General features: G+C 45.5%; 1 protein-coding gene across 2 annotated transcripts in view; it reads left to right on the top strand.

Moving 5' to 3' along the window:
* The window catches only part of Fdft1 (farnesyl-diphosphate farnesyltransferase 1), a 28,243-nt gene extending 11,507 nt beyond the window's left edge, over nucleotides 1–16,736 (top strand). For both annotated transcript variants that reach the window (XM_028758749.1, XM_028758748.1), the window contains 5 exons: nucleotides 4,370–4,498; nucleotides 6,800–6,991; nucleotides 10,956–11,132; nucleotides 12,200–12,352; nucleotides 16,160–16,736. In XM_028758749.1, coding sequence (XP_028614582.1) covers nucleotides 4,370–4,498; nucleotides 6,800–6,991; nucleotides 10,956–11,132; nucleotides 12,200–12,352; nucleotides 16,160–16,381 — 873 coding nt within the window. In that variant the 3' untranslated portion in view covers nucleotides 16,382–16,736. The remainder of the gene's footprint in view (nucleotides 1–4,369; nucleotides 4,499–6,799; nucleotides 6,992–10,955; nucleotides 11,133–12,199; nucleotides 12,353–16,159) is intronic.
* The last annotated feature ends 263 nt before the right edge of the window (nucleotides 16,737–16,999 follow it).

The raw sequence follows: 16,999 nt of genomic DNA, 5'->3' as shown, positions 1-16,999 counted from the left end.
AGCTGAGGTGAGATCCTTGGCACTTTCTTAATTGAGTTCTGACTCAGTGTCCCAATATGTACCAGTAGAACTGTAAAGAGTTGGATAATTTCTTATGTATAAACTTCTTAGATCAGTGCCTGGTGTGTGCTAAGTATTCCGTAGGTATTAGCTCTTGAGATGGATTATAGGTAAAGCCCCAAGCTTTGGGGACCCTAAAGTTTATGGTGTACATAGACCTCACTTCTGGAATATGCATGTTCAGCAAAGTCACGTGTTCTCTGATACCTTAAAGAGGGCATTTGTCTTGTGCATAGCTTTCTAGAGTTATGGAGAACAGTCCTTATATAACTTTCACAATAAAGGAATCTAGTGTGTACTTGTGTGTAGGGGGAGCTGGGTGAAGAGAAGGGGAGCCCAGCCAGGTTTGAGAAAGATGGGCTGTTTCCAACTCGCTGAGATCATGTTTTCAGGGCCAAAGACCAAAATATAGTATGCTGTGCTCTGAAAGTACCTAGGACGTCTGCAGGTTACTGAAGGCCCTAAAGCTCTAGGGAAGGTCCTGGTGCATTGGTGTCCTCAGGGTACCTGATGGCCATCGAGTTCAGTTATTCTGACAACTGTATAGAAGTTCACTGGTGAGCCTTTGAGTCCTGCTAATGTAGATGAAGTGCCATGACCCACTTGGTTGTATCTTCTTAGTAACAGAGGTGGGTTTTGTTTTGTTGTTTTTCTCTTCAGCACTGGGTATGGAACCCAGGGCCCTCTGACCACTAGGTACTCCTTACTGCTCTATATCCTCAGCCTGCCTGTGTTTTCCTTTGGAGACAGTTTCTTAATAATTTGCCCAAGCTGACCCATGAACTCACTTTGTGGTTTAGTCTGCCCTTGAACTTATAACCCTCCTATCCCAACCTCCTGAGTAATCAGACTTGTCTCCAAAGATGCATTTTCCTTTTTTTTTTTTCTTTTCGGCTTTTGAAGCAGGGTTTCACTGTTGCCCTAGCTGGTCTGGAGTTGGCCATGTAGACTAGGCTTTTCTCGAACTCACAGAGATCTGTCTGCCTCTGTTTCTCCTGGTGCTGGGATTAAAGGTGTGTGCTACCAGGCTACTTTTCAAGTAGGGACATTATATCCTTCCTGGTTATGGGATAATTTTATTATATGGATCATAAAAATTCAAGGTAGCCTCATCTACCTACCAGAAAGAACACAAAAATGTGAAAATGCTAAAGTAATTTGGGGGAGTGCAGTAATTTTCAGATCCTTATCTAGTAAGTTTGTAAAGCCCAACTGTCTTTGTGTGTGACAATCCAATGGGAAGGGAGTATTCTGCTTTGGAAGGTCTCAAAGGTAAGCAGTACATTGACCTTGATCTTTTCCTGTTTGATCAGGCGAGTTTGGAAGCAGTGAACCAGGGAGAGAAAATGGGAGCTGGAAGGCTAGGCCAGATGCCGCTTGTTACTGTTAATCGCTTATGTCCTGATGAACATGAGGCAGCATAAGGCCTGTTTTGTGCCTGGATGGGAGACTTTCTGGGAATCAGACAGGAGGATGTGGAAGAGCTGTGTTCAGAGAGCTTGTGGAGGAAGCCTGGCCCTGGGGTATCTTTTCTTTAGTGAAGGTCCCTCAGTGCTATACAAACAGCTGCTGTCGGAAGGGGAGGGAACTGAAGTGTGTTGGTTTGAAACAAACCTATAAGGTCCAGGAATTTTAAATTCAAACCTAAAGGGTCCAGGTTCTTGCAAAATATGTTTGTCAAGGCTGGACAGATAGAATGTACTTTAGAGGACAATTTTATTAGCCTTTTTTTTTTTCTCTAAATATTGCATGTACTCTTGTTTTGAGAATAAGCCAAGTGAACTCTGTTTATTTGATGAACATCTGTGCCCAGGGAGCCCATGAGCCTGTGCTGCCTCTTGTTTGTCTGCTTCAGCCTTTGGAATGTGCCACCACCCCTGGCTTATACTTACCCTGTGTGTGGTGTACCCCGGCTTACACATACACTGTGTGTGGTGTGCCCCGGCTTACACTTACCCTGTGTGTGTGTGTGTGGTGTGCCCGGCTTACACTTACCCTGTGTGTGGTGTGCCCCGGCTTACACTTACCCTGTGTGTGGTGTGCCCCGGCTTACACTTATCCTGTGTGTGGTGTGCCCCGGCTTACACTTACCCTGTGTGTGGTGTGCCCCGGCTTACACTTACACTGTGTGTGGTGTGCCTGTACGTTCTACATTTTTGTGTGTGAGGAAACAGAGGTATGAAAAAATAAAGTCCTTTGCCTAAATAGGGGGTCAGGATTGGAACCCAGGGTGCTCAGAAACTCATGCTTGACTCGTGTCTCTTTTGATGCTTCTTTAAAGATTGGCAGCTGAGTGAGGTGGGGCAGTGGAGGCAGGAGCATTAGGAGTTCAAGGCTAGCCTCAGCTGTATAGTGAGTTTTAGGCCAGGATGTATGTGAACTTGTCTGGAAAACAAACAAAAAAGCGGAAAGGGTTAAAACTGCCAGGCATGTTGTCACACATCAGTGATTCCTGAGAAGTAAAGGCAGGAAAAACAAGAGTTTGTTGGTTTTGAGTGTCTGAGTGAAAGCCTATCTCAAAAAGGAGTCCGGAGAGGGGGAGGAGTTAGAACAACAAACAACCAGAGGCTTTAACCTGCCCAAGACCTTCTGTAAGGAGAGGAGTTCCGTCTTGAAAGTCAGTGGAAGTGCCATAATCTTCTTGCTCTGTTTGGGATTTGGCCTTTATTGTCCCAGTAGACTTGTCACTGTAATGTGCCTTCATGTCCTTGGAATGGCCAGCAAGTGATGGAGGGACTTGGGAGTGTGCCCTCGTTGTGGCTTGGTCCCCTGAGGGTAGGAGAAGCCCTTGTGGCTTGTGTCACACTGCAGAGCCTAAAGGAAAAAATAATTTTCCTCAGGGTTCCAGCAAGACAGAGTTCCTGTTTACTGGGTACTTTTTGGTTTCATTTGCTTCAGTTCTATAATTAGATTCCAAAACTCCAAATTTTGGAATTCCAAAAGGCCACTAAGGATGATCAGGTGCCCTGTTTGAGGTGTCTGTTTTCTTGCCCTCATTGACCTGCCTCCTTGTAAACAGAACTACCCTCACCACAGAGCAGTCTAGTTAGGACCGATCTTGAGGGGGAGGTGCGGGGCTTTGACTCCCGGGAGAGTGTTAGATTAAGTTTTAGTCCATGTAAGAGTTGCCCTTTGGCTCTGACTTGGATCAGCTGTCCTAGAAAGAAGAGTTCTGAAAGACCAGATTGATTTTTATGTAATTTGAGGAGGGAGGAGTTAATAGTTGGTGTTCATCAGAGATGCCATGGCTGTTCTGTGCCCTTGACCCTTCCTGAGCAGTGTGTCCAGCTTCTCATATGCAGCTGTCTCACAGAAGGTCTCAGTCAGTATCACCTGTTCACAGCTTAGTGCTTCATGATAACAGCTCAGCTGTTCTTTATAAATGTTCATGGAGGGGCCAGCTGTGGTGGCACACACCTGATGAGAGCCTGAGGCAGAAGGATTGTTAGTTGGATGTTGGCTGGGGGACAACATTGTGAGACTTTGCCTCAAGAATAAAGACAAAAATTTTATTGTGTTTATGTTGCATGTTGATAACTTTTTTGTTTGTTTGTTTGTTTGTTTTTGGTTTTGGTTTTGGTTTTTCGAGACAGGGTTTCTCTGTGTAGCCCTGGCTGTCCTGGAACTCACTCGGTAGACCAGGCTGGCCTTGAACTCAGAAATCTGCCTGCCTCTGCCTCCCAAGCGCTGGGATTAAAGGTGTGCGCCACCACTGCCCAGCTGTCGATAACTTTTAAATGCTTTTTTGAGCTTGAGATAATTGTGTAGTAGCAATATATTTCCAAACCAGTCAGTACTGCATTTGTCTTTATGTTGACTTTTATTGTGATAAATATGTGTGTTGTGAAATATAACGCAGCAGAGTGGTACCTAGGTATGCCATTGAGTAGTTATGCCATGCCTGGTATAAAGGGGGTTTATTTGGGAGAAAGGAGGGGAGTGAGGACCTGGAAAGGGGGAATGGCAGAGACAAGTGGAGATGTAGACAGGAAGACAGACAGGAGCAGAGGCACGAGGGCAGAGAAGACGATGAGGCACAGAGAAAGAAAACGGGAGAGACCATTTGGGACCATATGGGGACAGAGACAGGGAGACACAGAGACAGAAACAGAGAGCGAGTCACAGAAGAGAGAGACAGAGATAGACGGGGAGGGGGGAGAAAGAGAAGAAGAAGAGGAGGGGGAGAAAGAAGAAGAGAAAAAGAAAGAAGAGGAGGGAGGGAAGGAAGGAAAGAGAGAGAGGCATTTCTCTCTGGTACCATGAAGTGTGTAGTCTGGTGTGTTTGATTGTTTTTGTGGTCTCATTTCAGATCTCCCTGGAGTTTAGAAATTTGGCTGAGAAATATCGAACAGTGATCGCCGACATCTGCCAAAGGATGGGGTGTGGGATGGCAGAGTTTGTAGACAAGGATGTGACCTCCAAACAGGACTGGGACAAGGTTAGTATCTGTAATCAGGGTCCACATCTGCTACGTAGATGACCAGCTGTTCCCATAGTGAAGCTCAGAACATGGACAGAGTAGTCCTCAAAACCATGTAGCTTACAGTCGAATGCTCTGTCAGTGACAGTACATGCCCCACAGGGTGTACTATTGGCAAGTGAATTGTAAGATGGTACCCAAGTTGCTGTGAAATTTTAGGTAAATGGGGAAATAACTTTTCTGTAACACAGAAATAGTAATGCTTTGTTTGTCGTTGTCATGTTTTTTCCATTATAGAATACTGGGTATGCATCTGTTTTAGTGTATGAGTCATCAGAGGAGTTATTTCTTCTTTAGTGTTTGGAGTAGCTCAGTGCTAAAGTGCTTTCCCAGCACGCCTAAGGCCCTGGGTTTGATCCCGAGCATTGCCAAAAAGAAAGAGTAAAAGAAAATATAAAGGATACATTAGATCTTCTCTCTCGAATGTCTGAGAAGTTTAACCATATCCAGGGAGGTCCTTATGCTCTTCTCATTGTAATGTGCCCAGAGAGATAGAAAGTACACGAGAAGAAGAGATGGAAGTCCCAGCCTAAGGCTCATTTATAACTCCCACTAATCCATTTGTAAGGATGGAGCTTTCATGGCCTCCATCTCCCATGAGCATCCCTGCCTTAGCACTGTTGTTGCACTGGAGACTTCCCAGCACGTGTTTTTAGAGCATCACTGAAACCATAGCAACTGCTGACGAATGGTGAGCTGAGCTGTCTCTGAGGGCATGGTACCTCTTCCCTCTGGGCAGGTCCATATTCCTGGGAGAGTGGGGAGAGGGGACATGAAGCAAATGCAGTAATAGCTTGTCTGGCCAGAGTTTGTTCCTTATTAGCAGTGTGGAGTACAGGCCAGGCCAGGGATTGGTAGGCTACACTAGATTGTTTATCTGGACAAAGGAACCAACATAGGTGTGGCTTGCTCACTGATGTGCTGACCTCTTAAAGTCCTAGAGAGTTTGTGTTTTGTTTTTCTTACTGTGCTTAGGTTCAGATCTTGAAGTAGGCTGACTGAGTGTGGGTCCAGGAGACGTAGTCAGACCCTGGCCTCTGACCTCAGTACTGAACAAAACAAAACTCCAAGCATGGCCAAGCATGGTGGCACATGTCTTTAACCTCTGCACTCAGGAGACAGATCTCCATCTCGGAGAGCATGCGGCTAGCCTAGTCTACATAATAAATTTCAGGACAGTGAAGGGCTGGTTACCCAGTGAGACTTTGACTAACAAAACAAGAACCTCAGACTTAGGGGGATGTCTTCTGACTGCCACTTTTACTGTCTGAGTGAGTCACTGTGTGATGGGTGCAAGAACAGCTTCTGAATTTCAACGTACAGGTACAAAGTCCTCTCCGCATGGTTTATTCATACTGACCCCTTTCCAGCTGCACAGAGTTGTTTTGGAAACATAATTGTGGAAGGAAGTTCTAACGAGATATAGTTGAATGTAATTGAATTATTATTCCCTTCAGCTTTAAAAGGCAGATGAGCTATAGGCCTCTACTCTAGAAGTGTTTCTACCCAAGAACTGTGACCTTGCAATGCACTTTTCTTAGCATTATAGATGCAGATGTATTTTCCAATATTTGCTCTGTAGATTGCATGTGACTGTCAGCAGCATGTCCCTCTTGGAAGGTGGGGCCAGGGTGCTTTCACAGGAAGGAACTTCTTTGGCAGTTAAACATTATATTTGTCAAATATCTTGGTGAGACCTTTGCAGAATTGTTGGTAAGGATGGGTTCATAGTTCTAACACCTTTTTAGCCACTTATGACTGCCTACTCCTATAACCTCAGCTACTCTGGGTGCCTGGGTGGGAGGGTCACAAGGTTGAAACCTGCCTGGACTACAAAATATGGCAGAAGTACAGTGAGTAAGATGTGCCTTAAAAAAAAAAAAAAAAAAAAGCAAAGCTCTGCAGTTCAAATCCTAATACGAAAAAAAGGAAGACAGACATACAGACACCTTTGGGGTCATAGGCCTAGGCTTCGCAGATGAGTGATGATGGACAAAGTCACTGACCACTGTTCTCTGGTTCCTCATTCATCTGTGTAATGGAGGTGGTAACAGTAGGTCTCTGGGTGTCTGCCTGCAGAGTGCTCACATGGAGTCAGGAACGCAGTGCAGTGACGTCTTGCTTGTGTATGCACTTGTGTTTTAATCAAAAGGAGAGCTCAGACATTCTGCTCTCAACTTGCTGTTTTGTAGTTAATGATGCTTGGCAAGGCCATTTCTATGTTGTTATTAAAGTACTGTACACCATAATCTTTTGCAGTACTGTCACTACGTTGCCGGGCTGGTGGGAATCGGCCTTTCTCGTCTGTTCTCTGCCTCAGAGTTTGAAGACCCCTTAGTTGGTGAAGACACAGCATGTGCCAACTCAATGGGTCTGTTCCTGCAGAAAACAAATATCATTCGTGATTATCTGGAAGACCAGCAAGAAGGAAGAAAGTTTTGGCCTCAAGAGGTAACTGATAATGTGATACTTGAGAGAAAGACGGTTTGAGACTCGGAAAAATGAATCCTCTAACCCAGTGGTTGCAAGTGACTAAAATAAGTCATTTCCTTTGGATAGACTGGCTGCATCTAGGGAGTCGGGCTCTGAACGGCTTTCACCTATTTCTCTCTCTGGGCAGACTTCCTCCAAGCCACAGGTATATCTCAGGCAAACCAACATAACACCTTAACTCTCAGGGCTCAGGGGTATCCCTGAGGATATTCCTGTAGCCAGCCACAGCCTGTAGACCTGCATCATAGGCATGCCCAACACAAGTGGGATGGATTGGACCAAGAAGTCTTTGACAATAAGGGGCAGGTGCTGCCATTGTGCCTCATGGTATCATTGCATACTAAGAGTGTGCAAGGCTGTGGGTTCAAATCTCCAGCTCTTGAAACAGGGTGGAGGCAGAAGGGGTGCTGGGTAGAAAAAAACCTACAGATCTATTATATAAGAAACGATTTAACATTGAAAAAAGCTTAAAACATCCATAATTTTTATTTGCACCAGGATTTCCTTGCTTTTTATAAAATGTTCTCCTAAAGCCAAGTGCTTTTAGATTAAAAAGAAAAAGTCACAGATGAAATTTGCAATGTATATAACAAATGCAAAATTTGCATTCTGATATAAAAGGAGTAGGCTTGAACTCAAGATTTTCTAGCCTCAGCCTTGTAGGTTCTGAGATTGTGAGAAGAGAGACCAGCCGTCTCACAGAAAAATAAGAGTAGGGTATGTACGTGTCCCAGGTGATATGGGCAGACAGATTTAAGAAAGGCTTCTGCCTGGCGCTCTCCTTGTGGTGCCTCCATGGTGGAGATTGGTAAAGGCCTTGTCAGGTGACGCCCAGACATCTATGACCACCCAGGAGGAGGAGTCTGACCATCCTGGCCCAGTCTCATAGACACAGCATGAATCACATGCCTGTGACTCGAGCACCAGTTCCTCAGCCTGTGGAGGGAAGTAGAAGAGCCTGCCAGCACTACAGGCTGGAGGTGTGACAGAAATGAGACAAACATCCAGTCCTCAGTGTTAGTATCAGCTCAAACAGCCTGAAAAGGAAGACCACCAAGATGCCATTTCTCATTAGGCAAGACCGTGGGGCACTGTGTGCTTGCGAGGCTATTTATTGTAGCACTGTGTGTAAAGGTAAGCTTTCTCAACATTTCAAATGTCAAGTCACAGGAGAGTAAGGCTAGAAAGAGCCACACTACTGTGGAGTCAGCTCCAGTGAAAAACCAAACTGCAGAAACCGCTGTGCTGCAGTGTAGACGGAAGGTCTTTCTGGTGTTTCTGTAACCATGTTGTGGTTTTAGGGATACAGCTCAGAGGCACAGTGCTTTTGAGCATGCAGGAGGCTGTGGTTTAGATCCCTAGCACCAACTGTGGGCAGGGGGAGGGGAAGGGGGAGGGGGAGGGGGAGGTTAAGGGTGGGGTAAGACAAAAGAAGGAAGGAGAGAAGAAAAAGTAATCCTGTTATGAAATAATTTTATAGCAGAGCTGGGTATGGTGACACCTTGCAATCCCAGAACCCTCAAGGTTGAGGCTGGAAAATTTTTACTTCAAGACTGGCCTGAGTAAACACACCCAGAAACCTAAACAAATTGGTATTGAAATGCTGAAATTGGGCAGGGGCCTGGGGATCTGCTTCAGAGGCAGAGTGCTTGCTAGTACATGGGAGACTGGTTTGATACCTAGTACTCCCAAAAAGCAAACAACTGCTATTCTTACATAAACCCAGCAGCACAAAGCCTCTAGGTTTTCTAGGCAAGCGCCCATGAGCTTTGATTTATAGTTAAGAGTATGTGTTCAGTGCTTGTTTTCTGGCACAACCCTCCTAAAACCCTTGAGATCTCACTGTATAGCCCAGGCCAACCTACACTTAGGCTCATCCTGCCTTGGCATCCTCATACTAAGATTGGAGGCTTTTGAGGACTTAAAGGAGTTTTGCAAACAGACTATTTATGGCTGTGTGCTCCTCACAGTTTGTGAATAGAGGATTGGGGCTCTCAATGTGCCCACTGTGCCTGAGATGGATTCCTCCAAGGAAAACTATGAGGGGGGGGGAGGGAGCGAGGGAGGGAGAGAGAGGGGGGGAGAGAGGGATGCTGCAGAGCATGGAAGGACTGGAGATGGAATTGGCCACCACTGGTGTAGATTTCATTTGTACTGTTTCTGTGATGAGGTCTCCATCAAAACCCCAGATGGACAGGGAGTCAGTGGAGGCACCTGCAGGGTGGCACAGCGTGGAGGGCAGGGAGGCCCCATGCCCCTTCCCCCACAGCTTCACTCTGCATCTCTAGCCTTGTTGTCTGTGTCCTTCATGATGAGTACCGAACAGGTGACAACTTGGGACTTGCAATGGACATCTGAGCTAGGGGAGCGTTCTTATAGACTGAGCCCTCAACCTGCTGGGTGTGATGAGGCACAGCTTAGCCAAATGACCCAGATCATTTTTGCCAGACTTAATCATTTACAAGAAAAACAGGGTGAGTGAACACTGTGGGATTAAGTTGGAGAAACAGAAAAGTTGAGAAGGCTTCCAGGACAAGACACACCCTTTTCTTCAATAAGTTCATGGCTACAGTACTCAGTGGTACCCAGCACATGTTGTTGGATGTGGATCTTGTTTAAATTTGAGCAAACTGGGGCAGGGGGAAGTTTGAAGAGTGTTTTTATATTAAGTATTAATCATTCATGTTTAGATGTGACCGGATATTTTATGTATACAAGAACGGTTTTAGGTAGGGAATCTAGTTCAGTGATAGGACACTTGCCTAGCATGCATGAGGCCCTAAGTTCAGCCTTTGGGAATTCATAATTTATTTATAAAACAATAAGCCTAGCTCTACTTTAATTCATGCATAAGATACAGGTTGGACAGACTTGTGTGTCATTCAAACATTCCTTCATTAAGTTTGTTTTGTTTTGTTTCCTGGGTTCTGTAAAACATCTGGTACCTTTTGTCTGGGTAGATTTGGGGTGCATATTAAGAATGGATACCATGGCTGGAACAGTGGTTCAGCAGTTCAGAGCGCCTGATGTGCTCTCACCGGACCTGAGTTTGGTTCCTACCACCCGAATAGATGTGGCATTTATACACAAAAACACATAAAGTATATATAAAAATAGATCTTTAATAAATAGTCCTTTTTCATGATTTCAAATTAAAAATCATGAAACCGGGTCAAATAGGGTGGCCACATACCTGTAATCTCAGTATTACAGACATTGGGAGACTGAGAGTTTAAGGCTACTTAATGAGATTCTGGCTTCAGACAATAACAGAAGACAAAACATGATACTCCCTACGCCAAAACAAACTAACTCCACGTTTTGGAAGTTTTGGAAGTCTGAGAACCCTGTTCTAAGTTCCGGGTTTCTGCTGCTTAGGGAGGTGATGGCCCTGCCATGCACAGTTGCTTTTTTTTTCTATATATTCTTGCTCATCAGCATTGTTAGTGGAATTGGCAGATCTGGGTTTGGAACAGTCTGCTCGTGGTACTGGAGTTGATTTGTAGTAGCTGGAGGTGTTCAGTAATAGACTCACACCCTCCCTGCTAGCAGGAGACCTCTATAGGCTGAGATCATTATGATATTGCTTGGTGCATGCTGCATTAATTGTCTGTATGGAAACCTTCCCACAGGCCACCATGCTTCTCTGGTCATTCATTGGACCTTGGCTGGGCACTCACTGTAAATGGCTGCTACCTGAAGCTGGATCTCAGTGAACAGTGAAATGGTTTCACTGTACATAGCACAGCTCATTCATGTTTTGCTGCTGGTTTTTGGTGTTGAGGATAGAACCCAGGCCCCACACATGCTAAGCTTGCATGCTAAATGGTCTGCACTGAACCCCTCTGGCCCCCACAGGAAATCTCATAATACATGTAAATTCTCCACCTGTTGACTTGTTCTGTACTTGCTGACTGGCCAGGTGTGGGGCAGATACGTTAAGAAGCTGGAAGACTTTGCTGAGCCAGAAAACATGGATGTGGCTGTGCAGTGCTTGAATGAACTCATAACCAACGCCCTACAACACATCCCTGATGTCATCACCTACTTGTCAAGGCTCCGGAACCAAAGTGTGTTTAACTTCTGTGCTATTCCACAGGTATGGAGTGGGGTGCTTGGGCTGGTAGAATATAGCTTCTGTCTTGCTCTGTGTTCGAGGTCATGGTTTCTTAGGACCATCCACTACCTATGTCTGGAGTAGGTAGGGAGCCACAGTAGAGTCCTTGCGTCACATTCAGGAACAAGGTTGACTGTTCCAGAACCTTCCTTCTGGGGTTTACCCTTTTTCCATAAACTTTTAAACTAGCTAGATCATTATGCTAATAAAGCCTGGGCCTCTAGCCTAGATGATCAGCATGCTGGTTAAACTGAGTGAGGCTGTCAACATGATAACATGATACATGGCACAGCAGGCCGGGGCTCTTGCCACCGAGTGACCTCCTGAGTTAGATTGCTGGTATCCCACATTGCCTACACATATGAAATGAATAGATAAAAGCAATAACTTCTTCACTAACCTAAGCTTTGTGATTCTGTTTTTGTACTCAGGATAGCATCATCTGGTCCTGTAGACCCAGCAGCTATATATTCTGAGACTTATTCATTTCCTTTACCAGTTATTTCTGTATTAACTTGCTCAGAAGCTTGGCTTGATCTTGTCCTGACACTTCTGAATGGTCTCAGCTAAATCTGCGTGGCTATCCTAGGCTTCTCTCAGCCCAAGGGTCCTTTTTTTGCCTTTGAGTGCAGGAAGCCGTGACCCTCTTCCTCCCGTTGTTCTCATCTCAGACCGTCTTTTAATGTATAATGACTATTTGATAAGAGAGTAAAGTTCAAAATTCTTTCCAGATATTATTTTGAAATGTATATTCAGTCTACTAACTGCTTTAGTATGGAAAATGTTGGATTTACTTGTGTTTGTAAATAAGACGGAATCTTTGTGGCAAAATGACAGAATAATTTAACCCTGTTGTTGAGTACGGGAAGCTAGGAAGGTAGAGCCTTGCTGGCCTCCTCTCTGGGTACTGCTGCTTGGCTGGTGCACATTGGCTCTTTGGCACTTGTGCCTTTCACAGGAAGGTTTCACTAATTTGATTTATGAGTGCATGGAACGCCTTTTGCTCTATCTTCATGAGCTGAGATTCTCCCCTCTCCTGTTGCCTGTAGGTAATGGCCATTGCTACACTGGCTGCCTGTTACAATAACCAGCAGGTCTTCAAAGGAGTAGTGAAGATCCGGAAGGGGCAAGCAGTTACCCTCATGATGGATGCCACCAACATGCCAGCTGTCAAAGCTATCATATACCAGTATATAGAAGAGGTGGGTTTTTATTTAATTTTTGGTAATTTGTAGCTGTTTTTATGCATTAAATCATGTCACTGTTTAATAAGACCATGCTTGGATAGTAGATAGTCCTCACTAGTGTTATAGCCCAAAGAGAGTAGTTGGTATCTCTTATTGGAAACAAACACACAGAGGGGCCTGTAGGACGCTAGCAATGACATAAAGCAAGGCTGCATGCCAAAGCCTCTAGGAAGAATCGTGTCTCCTAAGCCATGAGATGGTCTTCAGGGCCAACCAAGCTTGTGTGCTGGGTGAAGGATGTGGCTTAGAGGCGTTTGGAAGCTAAGGCAGAGCATGGCTGAGGGAATCTCAGATTGTGAATGTTCATGTCCTGATAGTCAGTCTGGTATATTCTATCATGTCACAGACCCCACTTGAAAAACCCCAGTGGGAAATATAGACAAAGTAAGACTAGGAAGTTGCAGTCAGTTCTTAAATGGTTTTTGTTTTGTTTTTTCCTGCAACTCTTTATTTCAAACGTCAAAGCCACCTTAAAAGCAAAACATACCTCCCCAGGCTGTGGCAGCCTGTGTAGGTGGCAGCGTGGGACTGGAACATAGTGTCTGTTCAGGCTGGTCTTAAACACACTGTACTCCTCCCTCCTCAACCCCCCCCAGGAGCTGGAGTTACAGGCGAGATTTGGGGATCACCTGGCTTACTGATCCCTAATTTTAGAAAGTCGTTTTTGAAAAGTTGATGAGCACTAGAGTTGATGTTGTATTTTGTGTTTTCCATGATTGTTAGGAGTAAGTGCTGCTGGTGGCTGAGCTTGGGGGCAGAGGTGGCGGGCAGTTGTGTGCGCGCTGCTCCTATAACTCTGCCACTGTGTCTCCTCCTTATCTGGCTGCTTTTGCAACTTCAGGGCAGAGTTGAGTAGTTACAACAGAGTGGCCCAGATAGCTAAAAATAGCTTCCAGCCCTTTAAGAGAAAGCTCACTGACCTCTGATCCTGAATTTCTAATCTTTAAAGTTCAGTGATATGCAAGGTAAAGGATGTATTAATATTTAAGTTGATTCAGAAAAAAATCAAAATTGTAAAGTTCAAACATTAAAGTCTGAGCTTTCCTGTCAGCCTTATGGAGATTTTCCCAATGATGTTTTATAATGAAGACTTGTGCCTGGAAATATAACTTGGCTCATATATCACTAGCTGGCCTAGCGTGCACGAAGCTCTAGGTTTGATTGCCAACACCCACCATATAAACTGGCCAGGGTGGAATATGGCTATAATCCCAGCATTGGGGAGGTAGGAGGATCAGGAGTTTGAGGTCATCCTCACCTGTATGGCAGGTTTGAGGCCAGCCAGAGCTATGTAGCACTGTCTCAAAGTCAGTCATCCAGTTAAGGGCTACAGATAGGCTGATCTGTAGGTGTCTAGATGCCAGCTAGATCTGATCTTGTTTCTCCTCACAGATCAATTCTGTACTTATAGGAAAGGAGGTTATGTCTCTTCTGTAGTCTGTCTCCTCAGTTGTACTGAGAATGTGCCAGAAAGAGGTTTCCAAGAGGCCCCTATGGCCTCCAGAGAGGTGCAGTGTAGGCTTGTCCTCCAGCACTAGCTAGAGCAGCCTGCATGTCTGTCAGCCAAGGAACTATCCCTGCTGTCTTGGGCAAACACCCGGAAACTTGCATCCCCTACTCTGCCAAACTGGATTTCTTGGCAGGGGCCGTTGTTTTTATGTTCCTGTGCCTTCTTTGTTGTTGTTGTTTGTTGTTGGTTTTGTGTTTGGTTCGGGGCATCCATAACTGTACAAGTTAGCACTAAGGTGTGTATAACCCAGAAGAGAAGGAAATATTTTGATGGCTTTTCTGATAAACCCAATAATAACCAGTTTGTTTTAAGTCCCAATCTGCCCGCCCCTTGAGTCATTTGACCATTTGTCCCCGTGGCTCTTTTCTCCTTGGAGCCCTGCACTTTCCTGTCTCTGGTGATGCTATTCAACCTCTCCCCTTCTGGCTCCTGAGCCCTTCTGCCTCTTCTACGTACTCTTCAGGTGTTGGGTTGCTCTGCAGTCAGTCTTCATCTGTTTTCCTATCATGGAGATGTTTCATGGCTGCTACCCAGCTAAGCTTGGATGTGAACTCTAAGTGACATTGCCATCTTCCTTAATCATGGAATCCCTGGGACACCCTAGAGCCTTCACATATCCAGACTGGCCAATCTGTGCTTTCATAACTGCATTAGCCCCTGGCCCAGTAATGCAGGACTTCATTCTGCAGAAGGGAGGGCATGTATAGAAGGGGGAGTGCCAGTTATATAGCATTTCCTTCTGACCTCATTGGCAGATTCACCAGCCTTCCATCACTATAATGGACTACCGAGTTCATGAGCTTACAAGGAGAATGGGTTGTTTTGGCTGGGTGTTGGGAGTAGCCTGTGACGAATCACCCCACTATTTGGGGCCTGTGGCAAGGCAGCACATTATGTAAGTGCTGAGTGAAGTAACATCCCTCCCCACCCCAACCCCCAGTATCCAGAAGGAAGGAAGAGACCAGCCCCTTGCTCTTCAAGGCATGTCCTGGCCTTTATGGGCAGGGAGAGAGCTGGAAGGACCAGCCCAGCTGTGGCTAAGAGGTGGAGTGTAAGCCGTTTCTACTCCTGTTTGTAGTGCTGATAGAAGCAGAACTTTAAAATAGTTTTATTTTATTTATTGCTGCATATGCGTGTATATCTGTGTGAGAGTGTTACGTGTGAGTGCAGATTCCTGCAGAGGTCAGAATTGAGTGTCTGAGTCCCTGGGGCTGGAATTGCAGGAGGCTGTGAGCCTCTTTATGGGGTTCCAGGAACTGAACCCAGGTTTTCTTCACAAGCCATAGATACTCAACCACTGAGCCATCTCTCCAGCCCCCTACATTTAACTTTAAAAAAATAGGGCCTAGAGAGATGTCTCGTTAGGTAAGTACACTAGTTCTTGTAGAGGACTTGGGTTTAGTTCCCAGCACCCATGTGACAGCTCACAGCTGTTCCTGGGGATTCAAAATGTCCCCTTCTGACTACCACAGGCACCAGGCACACACATGATGCACATACTTATATACAGGCAAAACAGATATTAAAAGTGAATTTAGATTTATTTTATGTGTACGAATGTTTTGCCTGTATGTATGTATATGCACCATGTATGCCCCCCAGAACTGGTGTTACAAATGGTTTTGAACCACCATCTAGATGGTGGGAATCAAATCTGGGTCCCTGTAATAACAACAAGTGCTCTTAACCACTTAGTCATTTCTCTAGCCCCAGTTCTATTTACTTTTATTTTAAAAGATTTGCTTAGTTTTCTTTTATGCACATGGGTGTTTTGCTTACATGCATGTCTGTGTACTACGTGTATCCAATGCCCATGGAGACAGGAAGTGGGTGGTGGGTCCTCTGGGACTGGAGTTCAAGATGTGAGCCTTCATATGGCTGATGTGAACAGATCCCTCAACTGCTGAGCTCTCTCTCCATTGGTGACTGGAGGCTTCCCCATCCAGCACATGCTTTTTGGTCGCCCTGACTAAATCATGCCTCACTGCAGGCACGTGTGAGGTGCCCTGGAATCTGAAGCTGTGCAGCAGCTGCTCTCCAGGCACTTAGTGGCACCTTGGTGAGGGATGTGCAGTACACTGTGCTTCCTTGCTCACTGGGCCTAGGTGGTACTTCAGCCTTGACGTAGAGTAACAAGTCCTTGGTGACATGACCTAAAGTGCCTACCTGTTGAGAATTGTTAGAAGAAACCTAGAAAATGTCTGTGAAGTACTGGAGACAGGGCTAAGTAGCTTGTCTTTTTTCCTCCACAGATTTATCACCGGATCCCCAACTCAGACCCATCATCTAGCAAAACCAAGCAGATCATCTCCAACATCAGGACACAGAACCTTCCCAACTGCCAGCTCATCTCCCGAAGCCACTACTCGCCCATTTACCTGTCGTTTATCATGCTCCTGGCTGCTCTGAGCTGGCAGTACCTGAGCACACTGTCCCAGGTCACAGAAGACTACATCCAGAGAGGAGAACACTGATGTTGTTTAGCTGAAGTGGAAGTTCACGGGAAGTGGGTTTTTCCTTCTCCTTCAGCTGGATTTTGACTTCCCTTGTTTTTCTTCCTACTCTAATCTTTCAGAGAACTGAGTGTGGGACCTTTAAGAACTCTGCAGAGGAAGGGAATGCCTTTCCCTCAGCAGCCTGGTGCTCGCTGGGTCGTGGTCCCTCTGCCTCTTGTAGCCACTGGCAGCGTGCTGACTGCTGCACTTTAGATGGAATGGCCACATGTGATGGTCACAAGATCCTAGTGAACCTGGCTAGAATGCTGATTGGATTTATTTAATTTGAAACAGCCTTTGAATACGCATCACAATAGAAAACGAAGTGACTGTCTGGTCCTTGTCTTTCTCATCAGTTTGACAGTGGAAGGTGTTAATCGTCATCATTCTAGGTGATGCTACCAAGCTTCCCGAGAGTGCAGGCTTGCCTTTCTCACCCAGGGGGAGCTTAAGCAGTCAGCGATGCAGTTGGCCATTTGTCAGAAGCATGTCCTCCAGCAAAGGCTTTTGATCTTGAGATGTTTATAACAGCATGTAATGCACAAGGCCCTAGACTTGATCCCCAGCACCACAAGGTAACAAACTAAAATCCCTTGT

Source organism: Grammomys surdaster, unplaced genomic scaffold, assembly GCF_004785775.1.
Source record: "Grammomys surdaster isolate TR1022 unplaced genomic scaffold, NIH_TR_1.0 126219, whole genome shotgun sequence".
Lineage (NCBI taxonomy): Eukaryota > Metazoa > Chordata > Mammalia > Rodentia > Muridae > Grammomys > Grammomys surdaster.
Note: the sequence above shows the minus strand (reverse complement) of the source record. Positions and strands in the feature narration are given on the sequence as shown.